Source organism: Lynx rufus, unplaced genomic scaffold (assembly GCF_022079265.1).
Source record: "Lynx rufus isolate CCGP_SWC_20201006 ecotype Redwood Valley unplaced genomic scaffold, mLynRuf1.p SCAF_8, whole genome shotgun sequence".
Taxonomy (NCBI): Eukaryota; Metazoa; Chordata; class Mammalia; order Carnivora; family Felidae; genus Lynx; species Lynx rufus.
This window is the reverse complement of record NW_025814896.1, coordinates 12,717,032-12,739,878: the sequence shown is the minus strand read 5'-3', so window position 1 is coordinate 12,739,878 and position 22,847 is coordinate 12,717,032. Positions and strand designations below refer to the sequence as shown.

General features: G+C 50.8%; 1 protein-coding gene across 1 annotated transcript in view; it reads right to left on the bottom strand.

The window, feature by feature from the left end:
* Positions 1-4,517, bottom strand: part of PREX1 (phosphatidylinositol-3,4,5-trisphosphate dependent Rac exchange factor 1) — a 185,246-nt gene extending 180,729 nt beyond the window's left edge. Inside the window, exon 1 of the mRNA XM_047069417.1 lies at positions 4,198-4,517. Within this exon, the coding sequence (XP_046925373.1) occupies positions 4,198-4,410 (213 nt within the window). The 5' untranslated portion in view covers positions 4,411-4,517. The remainder of the gene's footprint in view (positions 1-4,197) is intronic.
* Positions 4,518-22,847: the final 18,330 nt, after the last annotated feature.

Genomic DNA, 22,847 nt, shown 5'->3' with positions numbered 1-22,847 from the left:
AGCCCAGCTGGCACACGCATCGCAGGATGCGTTGGCACTTACCCCAGGGTCTCCTCACTTGCAGGCAGGAACCCAAAACCAAAATCCAACCAAGAAACCGGTGAGCCCAAGGCTCACCTGTCCTCCTCTTTAAGCGGGGGAGCCCCGTGAACCCCAAACAGACAACCCTCTCCGCCCCCCACTGCTGTACGTCAGCAAAACAGCCACCATAGCATCTGAATACCAACTGCGCGTCTGGCACCCTTCAAACGGCTTCGGCGTCAGGCTCATCGAAGCTTCAGAACACCCCTAGGACACAGGTGCTACACTGTTCCCATTGTGCAGATGGGAAAACTGAGGCACTGAACAGGCTGGTGGCATGCCCAGGGCCACGCACAGTCATTGTGGGGTAAAGCCAGGATGCGAACACCAGCAGCCTGGCTCCGGAGCTCCACACTCAACCCTCCCTTCACAAACAGCCGTGGAGCACGGAGGAGGAATCTGGCCGCCTGCCATTTCTAGTCTTCTATAGTTCTGCCCATTCTGCGGAAGACAGAATGGGAGCCACGGAGGGGAGTAACCAGAGAAAGCGCAGGCAGAGGGTCAGGATATCACAGAGACCCGGGTTCCAATCCCCGTTTGGCCACCTTAATAAATCACGGGCCAAGGCCTTTATGAGGCAGAGCCAGTCTGTGAGGGGTCTAGGGACATGAGCTCCGGGGGGGCCAGCCTGGGATCAGATTCTGGCACGGCTGTCTGCGTGACCCAGCTCACTGAAACTGTCTTCGCCACAATTTCCTCATGTGTCAATGGGGCAACAGCAGCACTTTCTTCACGGGGTATTGGAAAGATCAAATAAGTTGATACATGTGAAGCGCCCAGAGCAGTAAGTTATGAATCAGTGTCAGCTCCTACCCACTAATGACTGTAATTGTTATTCTCATTATTGACACTGACCAAGAGCACCCAACACGGTCAGGGCTTCTAAATGTTGAAATCCAAGGCTCTGAGTCAAAACCCAGGGCACTTTCTCCCACCATCTTGGCGGTGTCCTCCAAGAAAGATCCAGCATCTCTACAAGAGGGCTCTCCTTGCATTTCCATGACCGTTAAATAAACACACACAAAACAAGGCACCAAAGCTATCGGTCCCCCTTGGAGATGGGGAAGGGGTGCAATCCAGTTCCTGAAGGAGGTGAGGAAAGATGGGGAGATTCTGGAGGAACCACAGAGCCCCAGAACCGGAACCAAAGAAAACCACTGGTTCCGGAGTTTAGATGGTCAAAAGGAAATTCGCTCAGGCTCCCTGTCCTCTTTTCGGTGCTGACTCAGACCTCACTTCCTCCAGGGAGCCCTCCCTGACTACTCCTGCTCACTTGATGCTGAAATCCTAGAACCCTAATCATCTATATTATTTAATTACCATATAACAAAATAAGTAATGATGATACTAACATTTATATGCCTTACTACCTACGAGGCAGTGTTCTAAGTGTTTTATATATATTTATATAACTGACTTACACTCTTAAAAACCCTGTAAGATAAGATCTATTATCAGCTCCTACTTCACAGAGGAGAAAACTGAGGCCCAGAAAGGTTAAGCCAGTTGCCCTAAGGTTATACAGCCCCAGGGCTCAATCCCAAGCAGTCTAGCTCCAGAGCCCAGCCTCATACTTGGATTTCTGTAAACATCCACTTTGCCACCATGGACTAGACTGTCCCCTCCTTGAGGGCAGGAACCCACCAGAGCTGGCCTTTCTGCATCTCCCACAATTCACAGTCAACCACAAAGCCTTCGTTTCTACTGACAACAGAGCCTTGAAACTAGGGACCCAGGGAGGCCAGGGAAGCTCTGCCCCATGGAATTAAAAGCTGGGAGGGATTACCAAGCATTCTTCCCTTACCAAGTATAAAGGCTCAGAGGAGCGAGTGGGAAGACAGAAGAGACCACGCAGGCTGCCAGCCTGGATGCGTGGAAAGCCTTGGTAATTAGCAGTCCCCGAAGCGAAGCCCTGGGTTTTCCAAACCGAAAGGCCTTGGGTGGTTTAGGGGGCACTTCTGATGGAGCAAAACAAGAGAGGCCTCCTGTGGCTCACAAACGAGGTATGTATGGCTGGTCAGGTTACACAATCAGTCCATTTCTGGCAACAGCTTGGGGACACCCAAAAGGACAAGGCAGAAAAGACGCCTGGATTCTCCTCCCCTTGGTTTACAGCTGGGCAAACTGAGGCCAGGGCAGGTATAGCACGACTGGTCCGAGAACCAGCTCATCTCAGAACCGACAGGTCAATCGAAACAAAAACTGATGACCTCAATAATGTGGAAATACAGAAACCTTTCTTTTCTGGTTTAATAATAAGAACCATTGATTCCAATCAATTTCCATTATTCCAGCAACCTCGGACTCTACAAGTGGACAATTTAAAACCACAGTTAACCCTAACACGATCTGTATCTGCTCTGAAATGCACCACACCATCTAGGCAAGGGCGTGGGAGGGAGAGATATATTTTCTTACCCATTAATGTAAAAATTGGTTTGTCTTTCCTCTTTCCTTTCCTGACTGAGGAGCAGGGAGTGGCTCAGAAGGAGAAGTGAGGAGTTCCCTAGAATTTGACATTGCCCAGAGATATGAGCACTGTCTGCATCTTTATATCAGAAAGTGCCAGCTTTAAACTGAACAGATTCCTTTATTTATTTATTTATTTATTTATTTATTTATTTATTTATTTATTTATTTAAACTATGAGAGAGGGAGAGATGGCAAAAAGAAACACCAACACTCTCACAGGCCTTTCTAGAAGGGTCCTTTAGCCAAATGGTTTTCAATGCCACCACACAACTCCCCAACCCCTCCCAACACACACACACACACACACACACACACACACACACACACACACACACACACGAACACACCTCTTTTCACAGAGAGAAGGGCTCTCTCCTCCCCGAGTTAGAACTCGGACCTCACACAGCCTTAGCTGCACCTCCAAGCCAATGGGGACCCCAGAGGATGCCAGAGTCTCCCTCTTTCCCTTGGAAATTGGGAGCTGCACAGCCTGGCTCTGGGGTCTCTGAAGGAACAACCACCGCCCCCACCAGCCCTTCCTTAACCAGGATTAAAAGACTTCCTAGAGCCAAGAAGGGAGTAAATGAGGTCCCAGCAGGAGGCAAGGAGATTAAAGCCCTCGGAGTCTCCTAACTTCCACCGAGGCTTGGCCCCAGGCCCACCCCCTCCGCCCCCTGGCCACTTTTCTCACTTCCCAGGAGAGTAGGGAAGTGGCCCCTTCCTCCCGCTCACAGGAAAAAAGAAAGATAGAAAGAAAGGAAAAGAAGAAAAAAAGAATAGAAAAGGAAATGCAACACAGGAGTTTAGAACCCAGTATCCCCAATTAACCAGCTGTGTGGTTCTGAGCAAGTTACTCAACCTCGCTGGAGCTAAACTCTCCCATCTAAAACATGGGGTAAATACTCGTCCCCACTTCATGGGCCACTCGGAAGGTTAAACCTCCTGATGATACATGTGGGCGCCTGCCACATAGTAAGCGCTGGGCTGTTTATTTTTTGCCACTTAGAAATAGGGGTGGGACCTGGACTGCCAAGTCGAGAGTTCGAAACCCACTCTCCCCAAGCTCCAACAAAAACGCGTGCACTGGGGAAAGGGGTCCTACCCCGAGGTTTTGTGGGTTTGTGGGATCTCCGTCCCTCTTCCGGGCACCGGGTTGTATCCTACTCTCGGAGGGACGCTGGGCTCTAGGATGTCTAGGAGGTGTCCCGGAGTACTCGGCGGTGCACTAGGCGGCGAAGAAATCCCCGGGAAAAAAAGCAGGAGCGAAAGCTCCCGGCGCCTGGGTCCCAGAGCCCCTGCCTCGCGGATGCAACTAATTTTAAAACTATTTGAAAGGCGGGGAGGGGAAAAGAAAAAGACAAAAGGGCAGCGTGCAGGGGAGGTGGGGAACGGAGTGCGGGAGATCCCGAGTCGGGACTCGGACCGCCGGCCGGCCAGGGAAGCGACAGCCCAGCTCCGGGGGAGCCCGCATCTCCCCACCTCTCCGCGCGCCCCGCGAGGCGCCCCTGAGGCGACTCTCGCGACCCCCAGGGACCGCGCGGCCACAGGTAGTGGCGACCGCCCGGCACTGGAGGCCCCTGCGCTCCACAGCGGGGCTGGCGGCCCGGGCAGAGGCTGTCCCCGCGCGCCCCGGGCGACACTCACCGACTGCAAGAAGCGCAAGGTGCCCACGTAGTCCCTCTCGGTGCCCAAGATCTCGTTGAGGACGCAGAGGCGGAGGCGCAGCTGGCGCTCGGACTCCCGGGCGGCCGCGCACGGGCCAGAGCTGGCCGCAGCGGCGCCGGGGACCCGGGGGTCCGGGTGGGCACCGTCCCCAGCCCCGTCGCCGCTGGGATCGCTGCCGCCGGGTCCCTCCATTCTAGCGCGGCCGCGCGGCGCCGACTGCTTCCCCCGCGCGAAGGTCGCGCCGAACGGCGACTCAGGCGTCCAGGCGCCCCATCCCGGACGGGGCGCGCCGGCGGGCCGGGCTCAGCGGCGGGCCCGGCGCCTGGCGCGGCGGGCGGGCGGGACTGGGGGCGGGCGGCCCGGGCCGGGGGCGGAGGCAGCGCGCGGAGGCTGGACAAGGGGCGGGAGGGGGCCGGCCCTCGGGGCTCCCAGACGGCGGGCCCCGCCACCGCCGCCGCCGCCGCCGCCGCCCCCACCGCCCCCACCGCCCAGGGAGCGTCTGCCAAGTGCCACGCCGTGCTCGGGCCGCAGAGGCGCTCCGCGCGCGCACCGGGCCCCCTGGAACCGCGCCGCGGCGCTCGGCGGCTACGTCGGAAGCTCAGCGCGGTCGGAGCGGGGGCGCCCGGGGCGCTCGGGCGGGAACTCCCCGGAAGGGGCGCCGCGGAGGCCGCGGGGCCCGAGGCGGCACGCCAGCCGCCGCCCGCGCGCCAACTCCGCGCCCGGACGCGTGGCCCCCTCCCCCGCCGCGGGCTACGCCGCTCCTCCCCCACCCCCGCCACGCGCGACACCCCCCGCGCGCAGGCACACGCACGCAGGTCCGGCCGCCGCGGCCGCCCGCTGCCGCCGCTCGAGCTGAGCGAACCCCCGGCTGGAAAAGCTCTCGGCGGGAGCCGCTCGGGGGAGCCAGCCCGCCCGGGCCCTCGCGACCCCGCCGGCCGCGCGGAGAAGGAGGGGGCGGCCCCTGCCCGGCCGGTGCCAGCCTCTGGGGCACGTAGCCCTGTGGGTGCCCTCGGGCGCCGCCGCGACCTTGGGAAGGAAGACGCGCGCCTCTCCGGGTCCCTCCCTCTCTCTTGCCCTTTCCGTCCTTCCGTTTTTATCCCTTTTTTTCTGAAGTTCTTTGCCCCCAGGAGACGACCCTGCTCTTTCCACCTTTCCCAGAAGAAATTATGATCTGCTCTCGAATTACTAATCAAGGAGCAGCTGCTCTGCCCGCGGCCCCCTCCCCACCCACCACCGGGGATAAGGCCTTGGGAAACCCGGCCGCTAGTGCAGGCTGCCCTGTGTGACCTTGAGAAGCAGCGGGACCGCTTGACAAATGTCCTCACCTGCCTCACAGGAAGGTATGGAGAGGTGACCAAGCGCTGAGGCCTGGAGTAAGCTGCTCAGATTCGAGTCCCATCTCCCTCACTTGCTAGTGGGCGACCTTCGGCTGGTTTCCTTGCCTCAAGAGCCTTAGTGTGCTCGTCGGGATACAATGGAAATAATCCTCGCACCTGGCTCATTGGGGCCCGCACAGGGTTATGTGTTAGTCCACAGGGCATACTTGGAACAGTGCCCAGTCCCTAGAAAGTTCTCTATTTTTGTCCTTTATTATTATCATTGCGTGTGTAAACTGCCTTCTTGGCCGGCCCTACTCTCTAAATTGTCCACACAATTCTTAATGTTCCCCTATCACACACCAGGGATTGTATTGTCTCTGCAGTGGATTAGCGGATTCATATAATATGCCCCCTCTAGACCGTAATCACCCTTTAGCAAAGAACATGACTGTTTGTTTATCTTCTGTTCCAAACACCCAAGACTGTTCTCATAATGGCCTGGGTAAATGCTGCAAGTTCCTCAGGACACGGGGAGAGAGTGGAGTGGCTTCTGCCCTCTAGGAGATGTTTCTTTGGGATCGGGGACAAGGTGGCATTTGATCTGGGCCCTGAGTGAGTGAATCCCTTCTGGGCGGATGGGAAGGGGGATGGGGGAGGTGGAGTCAATTATGTCCAGAAGATGGCTGACTCCTGAGGTTCTCAGAAAATTGCAGATGTCCCTGAGTAGCTCTGCTGTGTGACCTTGGACTAGTCACAGCACCTCTCTGAGCCTCAGTTGCCTGGTCTATAAAACGGGAGTCTTTGTAAGAGGGAAAAACAACGAAAAACATGTACGTAAAGCAGGGTTTCTCAACCTCAGGCTATGGACACGTAGAGCCAGAGAAGTATTAGTTCTGGAGAGCTGTCCTGGGCATTGTAGGCCGGTTCAGCGGCATACTGTACCCCCCAGATGCCAGGAGCACTCTCTCCCCACCGGCAGTTGTGACAACCACAAATGTCTCCAGGTAGTGCCAGATGTCCCCTGAGAGACAGAATCTCCCCCAGTTGAGAACCACTGATGAAATTTCCTGACACAGACAGCTGGCACACAGTAGGTGCTCAAGCAGTGTTAGCCTCCTTCCCAGCTGTGACCACCGGAGATTAGCTTCCACTTCAGATATTTGTCTCACACGCAGACACGGATCCCATGTTATATCCAAGAATTGGCCCACACTGCCAAAAGGACCCCAAACATTTCCTCATTTGTGGATGGCGCCCACCCCTGGCCCACCCCCATCTCTTCTACATTCTGATTCCTCTGGGATATTTCATCCCCAATGAAAGATACAACATTTAATGTATTCCTTAAGCTCTCCGTGCCTCCTTGGTCTCTTCCGTGGACTGAGGATAACAGCTGCACCTACCTGGTAAGGTTGTTGCAATGATTTCTGAGTTAACACGTGGAAACTACTTGGGGCAGATAGTAGGCACTCAGTAAGTGAAGGCTTTTATTTGGACTGAGTGCTGAATCCATTCAGATGCCTTTGGCCACAAGAAGAAGAATGGGCTACTGGTGGGTTCAAACATAAGGACAGTATTTATTTAACAAGAGGTCCGGAGGAGATTGGTTCTTCAGGCTGGTTTGGGACTCACAATGTCATCGAGGACCAAGGTACCTTCAGCCCTGCTATCCTCATCGCGGTGGCTTGTCTCCCAAGCTCTGGGACCCCAGAGTGACGAGATGGCTATCGCAATGGCAACATTACCTGCCGACACAAGTCCAAGGCAGATTTTTTCTTACACTTCGCGGGCCAGACCGGGTCGTGTAACCATCCGTACGTAGTCCCTGACCAAGAGCAGAGTCGTCGCTATCGATATGGAGCAGCCCTGCTCCATCTGCTGGGACGCGGCTGCCTGGACAACTTGGGGTTCTGTTGTCAAGAGACAAGTGTCGGCCACAAGCACCTACTGCGTGCTGGGCATCGGGTGAGGTGCTAGGACCAAAGTGCGCGAGACCGGTGATGTTCGGCCCTGACATTCCTCCCGCAGGGGAGAAGCAGACAAGGATGAATGAGACATAGAAAGACAGCAAGTTTTGTCATTCAGTCACTGAGCGTTTCTGGAGGGATACAGCAGTAACACAGCCGCTAAGGGTCCTGCCCTCTTGGTGCTTTTAGTCCAGAGTAGGGGAAGAAGGAAAATAACCAAATTAACAATCAATTAATCAATCAACAAACAAATGAGATCTTTTCAGCTTCTCCAGAGTTAGTTGGTGGCACCTCCAGACCTCTGCCTCAGGTCACTGCCCACCCCAGGTCTTATGACTCAGACAGGGAGCTCAGCATTTGTGTGATCAGTGGGGACTCCCTTGGTCCAGGGCCTGGCTGCCTCCCAGCTAATCCTGGCACAGAGCGACTCACCGAACCAAACATGACTAAGCAACCACAAACGGGGAGATTTCTTTTCCTGGCCTTGTTGTAGACTTGACCTCTCCTACCTTCTTCCCCATCACCTCCACCCACACCCTCCAGGATCTCCAGTGGGGAGCCCTTAGATCCCGTATGTCTCCAGGACAGGGCCCAAAACAGGCTACAGCTGGGAAACATTCACCAAAAGAACAGAGAGAGAGAAGAAAGAAAAAAAAAAAAAACAAAACAAAACTTTCAGTTGAGATGGGGGAGTAATGATAATGTTAGGGAAATTCTCTTCCATGGGGACAATTTTAGAGTTTCTGTTGCCATGTACTTGGCAAATCGTGGGAAATACCGTTTTGTTTCTGCTGCACACATTTCACAGTTGCAGGGAAGAAGCTAATGCTGCTTGGGAACATCAGACAGACAGTTCCTTATTTCCTGACGAGCCTCTCAGATTCTGCAGGCTCAGGATTCGAAGGCTGCCTTCCCCAGCTCTGCTCAAAAGAAAAAATAGTGAAGATAAAGCAAGGAAAAACAAGGGGTGGGCTTTGCCCATCCCAAGTTGAACACACCAGTGAGAAATGAGTTAAGGACTGCCCAGGATTGCAATCATTTCCCAAATGCAAATGAGTTCTCAGTAACTCAGGCCAGCTGCCCGGAGAGTCTTTTCCCCATTCTGAGTACCAAGAGCAGCTTTCTGAGAAGAGGAGAGACATCTCCACCCTTGGCATTGCCCAGAAGGGCTGGGCAACAGAATTCAATGTGGGCCACGCAAGCCAGGGTTCATTTCTTCAGACCAAAATATTATAGTCCTGGGTGAGCCACCCACCCCACCCCCCATTGGTCCAAGTCGAAACTTCCCCAAAGGAACCCTTTGTGGTTAGAAGCAGATCTCAGCAGAGGACCCTGGTTCAAGGTCTGATTTGAACATAATGGATATCAGAATAAGTCAGGGCTCCAGAGCTTTGCCAAATCATGTTCCTGCCACGAAGCACTGGGAACACAGCCTGGAGGAAACAAAGAGGGAAATGCTTAGGACCCTTGGTTTGAATCCCAGCTCTGCCACTGACATACGTGCCTTCATTTTCCCCAGCCTTTGGACGTTGTCATAACCCTAGGGATCAGCTGTGTGGGTTCAATTCCCAGCCCCACCAACTTCCCACTTCCTAATGCAACCACTCAACGGACTGAGGCACCCAGGTGCCCCCTGCCTCTGGGCTCCTTGTCTTGAAAGATAATAGGGACACCCGGGTGGCTCAGTCGGTGAGCGTCCCATTCTCAGTTTCAGCTCAAGTTATGGTCTCCCGTCTGTGAGATGGAGTCCCACATCGGGCTCTGCACTGAGCGTGTGGAGACTGCTTGGGATTCTCTCTCTCTCTTTCTCTCTCTGCCCCTCCCCCACTTACACATGCTCTCTGAAGATAAATAAACCTTTAAAAAAGATAATAAAATTTCCTTATTGTTTAAGCCAGCTGAATCACACTTCCTTTATTTGCAGCCAAAGGCATCCCATCCCCAGATTTCTCCCCACTCAGATGAACTGATTCCTCTACTGAAAGGAAGAGCAAACATCCAGTTTGCACGGGACAATCCCAGTTTGTGGCTGTTGTCCCAAAATAATTATTAGTAACATCCCACTTCGAATGATTATGATTACCCTATCCTTTGAAATAATCGCCATGCTCTTTCCAATTCTCTGTTAAAATGTCGATGCCCCAGGGGCATCTGGGTGGCTCAGTTGGTTGAGCATCCGACTTTGGCTCAGGTCATGATCTCTCGGTCTGTGGGGTCGAGCCCCACGTCGGGATCTGTGCTGACAGCTTGGAGCCTGGAACCCGTTTCAGAGTCTGTGTCTCCCTCTCTCTCTGCCCCTCCTCCACTCATGCTCTTCCTCTCTCTCTCTCTCAAAAAATAAACATTAAATTTTTTTTTTTAATTTTAAAAAATGCAGAAGAGCTACCGCTCTCCACCACATTTCTTTCCCAAGGAAACAAAGACCTTCGTTTGTAAGAGGAAGCCTGGATTGGAGGTAAAAGTTAAGGGGAAAAAAGAGGTTCAGGGGCTCCTGGCTGGCTCAGTCAGTGCAGCTTGTGACTCATGATCTCTGGGTTGTGAGTTCGAGCCCCATATTGGGTGTAGAGATTACTTAAAAATAAAATCTTTTTTTTTTAAAAATTCCATTAGAAGATTGATGCATAAAAGATAAATTCTACAGTTTAGTCGAGACCAGAGATTGACCTGGATGGTTTATCTTGAAATTCTGCGGCCGGAGATGCCAGATGGTTTCAACAGACATACTGGACACACATTTATATGTCTGGGTTTTTTTTTTTTTCTTTTTTCCTTTTTCAGTTTGTTTCCTGGCCTGAAAGCTCAAACATAGGGCTGCCCGGTCCAAATCCAGACACCTGGCAATCCCAGTGGCAACTTTGACCGAAAGCTGACGGTTTCTGCTTTAGCCAGCAGAAACACAAACAGCCACACCCTCTCCAAACGCCTTGTATGCTGCTGCAGCCATCCTTCCAAATTTCCTAGGCAAATTCCCCTCCTGGAGCCTTGCTGAAGGGGGGGGGGAAGGTTACCATTTCTGGGTTCTCACTGGGCACCAGGCATTAGTAACGTTCGGCCTCAGATCCTCGCAACTGCCCTTCCTGGCAATTATTACTATATTGTTGTCCCTTTTTCATCGATGAGAAACCCGCGAGGCTCAGAGAGGAACCCAGTCGAGGTCACTGTATTAGTTAAGATAAAGACAGCCGCTGGGACAAGACCCAAATAGGAATACGTTTTTCTAAACAGAGTTTATTTCTCTCCCATGTGACAGTCCAGGCGGAAAACACCCAGAGGTGTTGGGGCCCAGGCTCCTTCCCACGTGTGACCCCACCATCCCTGACGTGGGGTGTTCCCTGAGGGGTCCAAGGTGGCTGCTCCAGTGCCACATCTCAACGGGCAGAAAGACCCAGGGGGGCAGGAAGGAAACGCCTGGTCCTTTTCAGAGCCCAGATTGGAAGTTTCACGCGTCACTTCCCCTCTCCCCCAGTTGGCCAGAGCCTCACCACCCAGGGGTGTCTGACCCTAAATCCACACCAAGCCACCTCCCAGGTGTTGCCAGTGAACGGTAAACCGTGAGCATCTCATTTCCGTCATCACAGGATGGTGCCAGGCACACCTAAATATCAATTGAATGTATGAGTATCTCCAGCACTCGCTTTGGACTCCAGGTTGGGAGAAACCTCACTGTGAATGCCTGGCACCGCTCCAGTCACTGAGGATAGTGAACGACACAGGCAAGGGTCCTTTCCTTCCCGGAGCTGACAGGCTAGTGGCAGAAGACATGGGGAATAAGGACCCCCAGGAAGTCAGCCACAAAGTCTGCCGGGTGGTGAGAACGGCTACGGGGGACACAGGGAGGACGGCAGGGAGGCCTGGGCCAGCACAGCCCCAGAGGGTGAGAGAAGAGAGGTGACATTTTAGCACAGAAGTGAAAGAGGTGAGGGAGCAGACCCCACATGGGTTCCAGGAAGAGCAAATAGCAAGTACCGGGGCTTGGATGCAGGAAGAGCAGCAGTGGAGAAAGCAAGGGGAGGGAAGGGTAGGTGTGGGAGACGCACTGAGGCCGGAGAGGGAAGCTGGTTGGGCGAGCTGCGTAGGTGGCTGTAAGGATGTTGGCGTTTTCTCTGGGTAAGTGGGAGCCTTGGCAGGTTCTGAGCAGAGGAGACATAAGATCTGACAGGTTCCAAGAGGATCGCTCTGACCGCTCTGCGGGAGGAGAGTGCAAAGGGGTGAGGTCAGAAGCAGTGAGACCTGTAAGAAGGATACTGCACCAGTCCAGGCGAGAGATGTTGATGGCTTGCACCAGGCTGACCCCAGGGGCGATGAGGGGAAATGTTCTGTTCTGGAAAACATCCTAAAGCCAGAACCTGCAGGATTTGTCGAAATGCTGGGGGTGACGGAAAGAGTTAAACAACTCCAAGGTGTGGGGGCTGGGCAGTTGACCAGGATGGGGAGGCCTGTGAGAGGAGCAGGTGTGGGGGAGAAGGTGAAGAAGTTGGCTTCGGCTGTGTTAGATGTCAAAGCCAATAGCCATGGGGCACCTGGGTGGCTCAGTTGGGTAGCATCTGACTCTTGATTTCAGCTCAGCTCATGATCTCATGGATTGTGAGTTCGAACCCCGCATTGGGCTCTGCACTCGGTGCAGAGCCTGCTTGTGATTCTCTCCCTCTCTCTCTGCCCCTCTCCTGCTCACGTTCTCTGTCTCTGTCTCTCAATCTCTCTCTCTCTCTCTCTCTCCCTCCCCCTCTCCCTCTCAATAAATACATACATAAATAAATAAACTTTAAAAAAATAATAAAGCCAATGGCCGAGTGGGCAGATTCACAAGTCCAGGGTTCAGGGGGAGGCCAGCCTGGAGATGAGAATGTAGGAAACTGTCAGGATCTAGTGACACTTAAAGCCACGGGATTGGGCGAGACTGCCCAGGGAGGGCACTCGGGTGGAGGAGACACAAGGACAGAGGCCTGGGCCACACGGATGTTTACAGCTGGAGCGGCCCGCGAGTGGGCTCCAGAACAGAATTTCCTGAGTTTCCCTGGCTTCCTTAAGAAGGCCGGACGCAGCCATGGAGTCCTGCATGACCTCGCTCCCCTCATGAAATGGGGCCCAGGGCAAAGTCCCCAGTCTTGTTCACTCGTTTCCTCCATGGGCCTGAGCTTCAGTTTCCCAATCTGTTAAATGGGAACATTAAGAATCCCCCTCTGCCAGCTCTCCGATGGAATGGGAGGACACGACGAAATCTTACAGACCCCAAAATACTTGAAAACGTGCAGAGCCCAGCAATGAAAGGAATTTCTTCCCCTACTGCCTACCTTGAGGGGCTCAGAAATGTGAAACCAAAGCAAACAAACAAACAAAAAATCTTACACCGGTTCAGAGAAAACAAAAGTTAGGACGGAGCAAGAACTACCTAGATCTCCACACGACGTGGATACATTTTTTGAAACGTAGCATTGAGCCGACGAAGCCAGGCAGAGAAGAGCACAGGATGTGTGATTCCATTTATATGGTGCTCAAAAGCAGACAATGGTAAACTACAGCTCTCAGAGGCTAACGCTCGGATGGCAAAGCTATAAAGAGAAGAGAACCTTCCAAGTCAAGACAATGGTTTCCTCCTGGGCGGGGGAAGAGGGATCCTGGGATTTGGATGAGTCATACAGGTGTTTCAGGGGGCTGGCCGTGTTCCATTTCTTATCCATGGTGGCGATTTCACAGAGGTTCACTTTATAATAATGTATTATGATTTATGTGTATGTCTTATGCCCTTTCCTCTCCGTGTTCTCTATTTCCCAACTTAAAATGTATCAGGGGGTGGGACACCTGGGAGCCTCAGTCGGTTAAGCGTTGGACTCTTGGTTTCGGCTCAGGTCTTGATCTCACGGTGCATGAACTTGAGCCCTGCCTCTGAGGAGCCTGCTTGCGATTCTCTCTCTCCCTCTTTCTCTGCCCCTCCACCTCCCACCTCTCTCTCTCTGTAAATATATTTTTTAAATGTATCAAAAGCCTTAAAAATAAACATACACTTTGACCAAGTGCTTCTCATCTGGGGAGTCTAAACTACGAAACAATCACACACGCAGACAAATTTTGATGCGCAAGGATATCCCCTGAAGTGATACTTAGCCCCATGATGGAAAGGACCAAAATTCTCACTAGGGTCTTTGGTGTTTTCTTTATACCTACGTTTCCCAAATTTCCTACAGTAGATGTATATTACTTTTATTCTTTAATATGTTGTTTTCCAAACTCCCCCACCCACCCACCACTTCCTTTAATTTGGACCTCAGATGCACAAAATTAATCACTGTCCTCAGGCCGAGGCACACCATCAGTGGCACACGAGTGTGGTCTGTACGTTGTTTTATTTTCCCTTATTTTTGCCTTCACCACCCATCTCCACTCCTCCTCTTTTCCTCTCCCCCACGGACACCCACTTGAGTGTATCTGAAGTATGTTCTTTCTACCCATCTGCCGTATGTGTGTTTGGATATATGTGTATCCAAATAGACACAGTGAAAAAGACATAAAGAGATCGAGATAAGGTGTCATTCTATGATTATTTTAAAAACGCTACATAAATGGTACTGGGCTATGCTTCTGATGCTACCTTACCTTTTTCACTCAGCATCATGTGTTTGACATGGCTCCTGGTCGCGGTTTGTAAACGTAACTCACTACTTGCAACTTCGGCTTAGCATTGCACCGTGCGCGCCACGTGTCACCGTGGTAGGCCACGTATCGGGATCGTCGCGGTAGAGACGCTTCGCTTCCCTGTTCCCCAATGCAGTTCCTCTTCCTCCAGGACACACTGAAGGACTACATTTCCCAATCCCCCTTGCGGGTGGGTGGAGCCACAGAGCTGAGTTTTAACCCATGGATGCCAGCAGATGAGTGTGCATTGCCTCCATCCTGGCCACTGAAGCTCTTCGCGTCCGCTCCTCCCTGCTTATTTCCCTTCTATGCTGATGACGACCCCCGAGTGACCTTGGAAGCCATGGGGAGACAGTGACAGAGCCACCCCCTGCCTGGATCTGAGTGCCTACGTGGAGGGGAGCCAGACCACGGACGAGTAGCATTCACTTTGGACTATTATATGAACAAAAAACAACACTTCTGAGTTTGGGACTGAGACTTTACATACTTTAGGGTCTATTTATTATAACAGCTAACATTGGCCGTAACCAGTAAAACCATCGTCTACTTATCCATTTCCTAGTGCTAGACGCTGTTACTGGAACCCCTTGAAGCAACGCCATGATAGACATCCCCATACATACTTCCATTTGCATCTGGAAGCAAATTTTTTTAGGTTGTCTACCAGAAATGGAATTGCTAGCCTATAGGGTCTGTATGTATTTGGCTTACCTGAACAGAGCAGTGGCAGAGGCATCCAACTTCGGGGGACAGTGACAGCAGAAGTTTTGGTAATCAGTCACCCAGAGCTGGCATTGCCAGCTGGAGTGCCTGTGCTCAGTTGGGGCCATCCCTGGAGCTATCCCACAGAATGGTTTGGGCCATTGTTCTTGGGGACACGACCTCTAGGACTGGCTTCCTGGGCACCCTTGAGATTCTGTGAGCCCCCCCCCCAATAGCCATTAATAAAATTACTAATGTGGATTCTGTTGTTTACCACTGCAAATCCCTGATTTATGCTAGACCAGGGTTTGGCAAACCTATGTAAAGGGCCAGATGGTATATACTTTCGTCTTTATGGGTCATACGGTCTCTGTCACAACTCTTCAATTCTGCGCTCATAGCCCTGACGGCAGCAACCATGGATAATATGTAAATGAATAGGTGTCGCTACATGCCAATAAAACTTTATTCGTAAAAACAATAGCCTGAGGGCCACAGTTTGCCAATTCCTGAGCTAGACAAAAAAAAAAAAAAAAAGAGAGAGAGAGAGAGAGAGAGAGAAAGAGATCTCTCCTTTCTCTAACTCTATGTAGAAATTGTCATGTTTTCTGGTCTTAGCTCTTTGATAAGCCCCTTTCTCAGTCTATTTTGGGGTCCAACACAGAGCCTCACACATGACCTCACCGCCGTAGACTGACTGAATGAGTAACTGAGTTGGTGAATGAATGAATGCATGGCTTTGATTTAGAGGCGGTCCCATTGAACAGCCCAGGCAAAGACCAATCGGGACAGGAGCCAGCTGCAAACAACCTGTGCAACTGAACCCTTGTACCAGTCCTGCATCATCGAGCCCATCCTCTGCCCACCAAGCCCCACACCCACCCATCCAGGCTTCATCCCACATCCCTGGCGGGCATCAGTTTTGGGGTTTGGTTTCCAAACATCAGAAAGTAATGAGGAACAAGGGCAACGGGGTGGGGCGGGGGGGGGGGGGACTCAGTTCTCAAAAGCAAACCATGTTCCAGTGACTAATCTGTCTTTCGCTCCTAGTATTTTTATTCTTCTAGCAGAGATGTGTGTGAGTCACAGCTCCTGTTGGAGTTTTTTTGTTTTTTGTTTTTTGTTTTTTTTAATGCATCATTGTGTGTATATCTCTGGCCTGCAGACCTGCAGGGTCTGGGCACTGTTGGCAGGGGGCTAATGATTTCAGCAGCAGCAACAAAAGCTGTCGTCACTAACCAGGACTCCTTTCCCCAGTCTCATCAGCCTCTAACAAAAAAAAAAAAAAAAAAAAAAAAAGGGAAGAAAAAAATAATTGATTCAGCGTCTGATTGAGGATGTGGCACATGGCATGATTAGGCAACCACAGACTTATACATTCTCCTACCTTTCTCTTAAGACCTTGCCAAAAGCACCTTTCCTTGCAGAAAGCCAGCTTGATTAATCTGATCTCAAAGACCTTCTTCTCTGAAACCACTATGATTTGCAAATCAAATTTCACCCCGTTCTGATCACATTTCTACCCTGCAGTGGATTCCTGCAGCCTCTGTGTAGAAAATTCCTATTCCACTTCCATCAACCAATTTGTGGCGTTCTTTCTGGAGCGTGAAGTCATTTCCACGTGGGTGTCTTCTCTCTCTCTCCTGCCCAGTGGGGTGGACAGAGCCCATTTGGAAATTATAAAGAGATGAAGTCAGATCCCCCCCTCGGCCCCTCACTGCCTGCGTGACGTCACCTCTTGCGACCTCAGTTTCTGCATCTATAAATGGGGATGATGCTGATAATTATAGTAACAGAATAAATGTAGCTAATGTTTCCCCAGCCACTGCTTAGAGAGGTGTGGGCTCTTACCTACTTTGCCCACTGCTGATTCTCCACAGTCTAGTAAAGAGCCTGGCACTGTGCAAGGTACTCGACAAATGGGTAGAGAAAATGAATGAATGGTTTCCCACACGTGTCCAATCTTCAGAAGCCCCACCATTCTCCAGAGTCAACCTTGACACTCCCTTTGTCCGTATCCAGAACTCTCATCTCTCAAATCCCTTGGTTACTTTATTATTCAAGGAGTCTTAAGATGCAAATGGCAAAAATCCAACTCAAACCAGTTCAAGGGGCTGTATTGACTTACGTAAGTAAAAAAGTCTACACTAGCTTGACTAGGCCTAGCTGGATCCAGGTGCTCAAAGACAGAGAGAGAGAGAGAGAGAGAGAGAGAGAGAGAGAGAGACTCCATCCCCCCACCCCCCTAACCCCCAGGGAAAAAAAAAAAAAAGCCTGTCTTGCTGTGTGATTGGCCAGGACTGGGTCATAGGTCCAATCACTGACTCTGACCAGTCAGGCCTGGCTCAGGTGTAAGCCATTCCTTTTCTCAAGTACCTCCTGTGGTTGGCTACTCGGCTACTGCTCGCTGATGTCATTCTAATCCGCTCTGATTGGCATGGAAAGACCTCCGCAACAGGGGCCCGGTCTTCCCCAGTCTGAGGGATCAGTGGGGAAGCTGTTCTAAAACATCCAGGAAAGCAAAGACAAAGCATGGAGTTGGGAAGCAAAAGTCAGGATGCAGCCATGGATTCCAGAGACATCCATCACTGCACCGAAACTGCTCTCGTCAAGGTCACCAACTTGGACCTCCAGTCCAAATCTAGCAGCCATTTCTTCATCCTTATGGTATTCAATTATTCAGTAGCACTCAGCACAACGAATTTCTCCCTCCTTCTTTTTTTTTAATTTTTTTAATGTTTTATTTATTTTTGAGAGAGAGGGAGGGAGGGAGGGAGACACAGAATCCAAAGCAGGCTCCAGGCTCCGAGCTGTCAGCACAAAGCCCCACATGGGGCTCAAACTCACCAACTGTGAGATCACAACCTGAGCCAAAGTCAGATGTTTAACCAACGGAGCCACCCAGGCACCCCTCTCCCTCCTTCTTAAAATATCTGTTTTGCTGGTAAATGCTGGGGGTGCCCCGTGACTGCCCCTGCTCCCGGCCATTCTCTTCATTCTCTTGCATTGCCTCTTTCTGATGGCTTTCTCAGGCTTTTTCTTCTATACCCACTGAAGATACCATTGGTTGCAAACTCAACAACCATTCCCCCCTCTTTCTTTTAAAACTCCCATCTTTGGCTGCCATATGCTTCTGGGGAGAATGAACCCCTTCTATCCCCAATGGGTAAATCTTTCCTGTTAATTTTATTTATTTTTTAATGTTTCTTTATTTTGAGAGAGCAAGTGTGTGTACGCCCGCAAGAGGCAGAGGGGCAGAGAGAGAGGGAGAGAGAGATTCTCAAGCAGACTTCATGCTGTCAGTGCAGAGCCCGACACAGGGCTCAATCCCACAAACTGTAAGATCATGACCTGAGCTGAAATCAGGAGTTGGACACTTAACTCACTGAGCCCCTAAAGATTTTTATTTTTTTAAGTAATCTCTACACCCAATGTGAGGCTCAAACTCACAACCCCAAGATCAAGAGTTGCACACTCTACCAACTGAACCCACCAGGTGCTCCCTCCCCCCGCACCACAATGAGTAAATCTTTTTTTTTTTAATATTTTTTTTTCAACGTTTATTTATTTTTGGGGGGACAGAGAGAGACAGAGCATGAACGGGGGAGGGGCAGAGAGAGAGGGAGACACAGAATCGGAAACAGGCTCCAGGCTCCGAGCCATCAGCCCAGAGCCTGACGCGGGGCTCGAACTCCCGGACCGCGAGATCGTGACCTGGCTGAAGTCGGACGCTTAACCGACTGCGCCACCCAGGCACCCCACAATGAGTAAATCTTAAAGAGACATAGTCAGTCATGGGGAACAGGCACGTGACACATTTTTAGCCGATAAGATTTGATGGAAGTCCCCTGGGTGCTTCAAGGATTCATCCCTCTTAAAATAGGACACAAAAAAGAAAAGTGACCTCTTCTATTCTCTTCCCTGTGGATGTTGGATGAAGACTCAATGTCTGGATCCATGGCAGCCATCTGGGAACCACGAGAAAAGACTGTGCCATCATGGCGGATGGAAAGATGGAAAGAATCTGGATCCCTGATGCTTCTAGCAAACCACTGAATTAACCAGTCCTGGACCACCATTGTTTAAACCACATTGAGTTGGGTCTTGATTTCCTTGTAGAAAAAATTATCCTGATGAGTATACCCCATGAATGGTGAAACTTCAGAAACAGCTCTAGCCATGGCCTTCTTCCTCAGATGGCTCCAGACCCATGTAGGGTGCAGAGTGGACATCTTTCCAAGAAGTCCTACAGTCACCTCAAAAACATGCCCCAGGATCGGGGGATGGTTGAAATAAAGGGGATCGAGGGTACGCTTATCTTGGTGGGCACTGAGAAATGTACAGAATGGTTGAATCATATTGTACACCTGCAACTAATATAATATTGTATGTTAATTAACTTTCAATTAAAAAGAAAAGAAAGGAAAAAAAGTCCCAATTTCCCCAAAAGACCTTACTCACTGCTCCACGATGGGTGGCATTAGCATCTACAATCTCTTTCATGAGTTTTTTTGTTTGTTTGTTTTTGTTTTTTAGAGAACATGAGCAGGGGGAAGGGGCAGAGGGAGAGAATCTTAAGAAGTCTCCACACTTAGAGCAGAGCCCAATGTGGGGATCCATCCAACGACCTGGGATCATGACCTGAGCCGAAACCCAGAGTCAAACACCCAACCAACTGAGCCACCCAGGCTCCCCTTTCACTCTAATTCTAGAGTGATTGTCTCATTCCTTCATTCTTTCATTTAACCAACTCGTATTTATTGAGCACCTAATATGTACTAGGCATTACACTAGATGTAGGAGAAAAAAACAGTGAATAAGACAAAGTTCAATCTTTGAGGAAGCCTATATTCTATTTGGGGGAGAGCGATATTAAACAAACAAACGCGTAACAATGACGACTAAGGAATATACAAGGTGTTTTCGCAGAGAAATACAGGAAGGCATACACCTGGATAGGGTGATCCAGGAAGGCTCCCCTACGAAGGGAATAGGTAAGCTGAGATCTCAGTGAGGGAGACAGAATCGGAAGCAGGCTCCAGGCTCTGCGCAGTCAGCACAGAGCCCGATGCAGGGCTCGAACCCACGAACCGTGAGATCATGACCTGAGCCCAAGTAGGATGGGTAACCGACTGAGCCACTCAGGCACCCTGGGCCAGGCACTGTTCTAAAAACTTTCTGTATTTTCTGCGTGCCTGGGTGGCTCAGTTAACTGTCAGATGTTGGCTCAGGTCATGATCTCTCTCATTTGTGAGTTCCAGCGCTGCGTGGGGCTCTGTGCTGACAGCTCGGAGCCTGGAGCCTGCTTCCGATTCTGTGTCTCCCTCTCTCTCTGCCCCTCCCCCGCTCATGTTCTGTGTCTCTCTCAAAAATAAATAAATATTAAAAAAAAAAAAACTTTCTGTATTTTCAAGGTCACCTGGCTGGGTCAGTCATCGAGCATGTGACTATTGATCTCAGGGTAGTAAATTCAAACACCACACTGGGCTTAGAGCTTACTTTAAAAAATAAATAAAAACTTCCTGTATTTCCATCAGAAATACAAGGATATATTTCTCATTAAATACTGATGACAATGAGTATGGTGCCACTATAATCATTACCATTTTATAGATGAAGGAAACTGAGGCACAGAGAGGTGAAGTAACTTGCCCAGGGTCGCACAGCGAGGAAATGAGAGCCAGAATTGTAGGAAACGGGGAGACTAGCTAGAGGCTATGGTATATGGTGTGGGGGGTGCGGAGGCCCACATAAGGGGGTTAGAAGAGTCCTGCAGACGGAGAAAGGCCTGAACCTGGGATACAACCTCAAGGCAGAAAGGAAAGACCTCGCTGGTGGTGTGAACAGTATCCCTTCTGTGCCTTCTGATTTCCTTCTCCAGAAAGACTTTGGACGGGGCTCTGGCTGAAAGCTTCTGGCGGCCTCCCTGCCCACTTTATGAATGGAGGATCCCGCCCCGCCACCCCTTCATCCTGCAGCGTGGCATCTTGTTCATTTCACACGCCCACCATCCCGAAGCAAAGCCCGATGGCTACAACCGTCTCCGACCCTGCTCTGGCCCTGCCCCTCCACACCTTCGCCTGGATCCAAAGATAAAAAGCCGCCACAACGCCGGGGCCCAGGGCCTCGCTCTCGGAGGAGGGCACTTTGTAGACGCTCCCTGAGCCTCCTTGAGCAAAAACTTCTATTGTGTTGCTGGAGACAGAAAACAATGCGAGTGGCCCAGTTGCTCCCGGGCCAAACCTTGCGGGGGCAAACACACTCTCTCCCAGCCCCCAGGCTGGGACACCTAAGCTCCGGGGAAGGCCAGAGGGGCGGGAGGGGAGCTACGCCGGGTCGCAGCCCCCACCCATGCACACGTCTCCTTCTAGGCCAAGAAAACCAGAAAAGGGGAGAAGGCAGGCCAGAGATGACCAGCCTGACCTTTCCAAGGGGAGGCAGGAGTTTCTAACAAAGCCTCTGGGACTCCCCGAAGTATCTGTTCCCACCCCCAAAGGCTGAGAGGTCGCCCTCTCGGTTCCTCATCGATCTGGGATGGGTTCAGTGTAGGGTGAAAGTGTGAAAAGCTAGGGACCTACCCACGCCCCAGGGCCTGCTTTGGGGCTTTCTAAAAAATTAAGAACACCGAGCCTGGGCAGAGAACTCACCTCAAGCAAAGCACAGCGCCAGGCTCTGGGGGATTCAGAGAAAAGGAAAGCACTGTGCCCTCAAAGGGCAAAGTGGAGGTAAGATGAGTTCTGTGTGCAGAGGCAGAGGGTTGACGAAGAAATCAAGGAAGGCTTCATAAAGGAGGGGGCCTTTTTCAAGAACTCTGTAAAGACTGAGCATTCCTCACGAGCTCGGTACAATTGTAAGCTTCTTGAGTGCAGAATCTGTTGCCTGGAATTATTGTCATTTTCCATAGTACTCAGCACTATCACTGCTTCCCAGTTAATATTTGTTGAAAAGAAAAGAAAAAAGAAAAGAAAATGACAGGATTCCTTTTCTCGCCTTCTTCCCTCTTCCTTTCCTTCTTAAAAAAACAAACAAACAAAAACCCCTCAAAATGGCTAAACAAATAGAAGTTGCTCAAAAGAGCCATATTTTCTTCTTCTTCTTCTTCTTTTTTATAAATACACAGGCCATGTAATTTTTTTAACTTTTTTTTTTTTTCTGATCACTAGAGGAATATATGCGTCGCTGAAACCTTGGAAAAACCCAGATGAGCATATAGGAGAACATGAAAATCACCTATATTTCCTCCACCATTTAGAAATAAACACTCCACCGGGGCGCCTGGGTGGCGCAGTCGGTTAAGCGTCCAACTTCAGCCAGGTCACGATCTCGCGGTCCGTGAGTTCGAGCCCCGCGTCGGGCTCTGGGCTGATGGCTCAGAGCCTGGAGCCTGTTTCCGATTCTGTGTCTCCCTCTCTCTCTGCCCCTCCCCCGTTCATGCTCTGTCTCTCTCTGACCCCAAAATAAATAAACGTTGAAAAAAAAAATTTAGAAATAAACACTCCTAACATGTCAGAATGTAGTCCTCTCCAAGCTCTGGTGGTTATTTTATTATTATTATTATTATTAAGGTAGAAATTACGGACAGTGAAATGCACAGATCTGAAGTATATGATTCAATGAATTTTGACAAATGCCTCCACCATGGGTATACCCCTCCAATCAAGATCTGGAACATTTCCATCCTCCAGGAAAAATTCCCTCAGGGTCCCTTCCCGTCAACGCACAACCCCCATCCACAACAATCCTTCTGTTTCTATCAGCAGAGATTAATTTTGCCTGTCACGTAATTGGAATCAGATGGTATGTGATTTTTGTGACTGGCTTCTTCCACTCAGCAAATGGATGTGCCAGGACCTTGCTCCTTTTCATGGCTGAGTAGTGCTCTAGTGTGTGAAGATACAATGTGTCCTCCTAGTCGCCCTGTGGTGGTGTTTTAGGTTGTCTCCCTGGATAAAGCCACTGTAAACATCGTTGGACAGCTGTGCGGACGTAGGTGTTCGTTTTCCTCAAG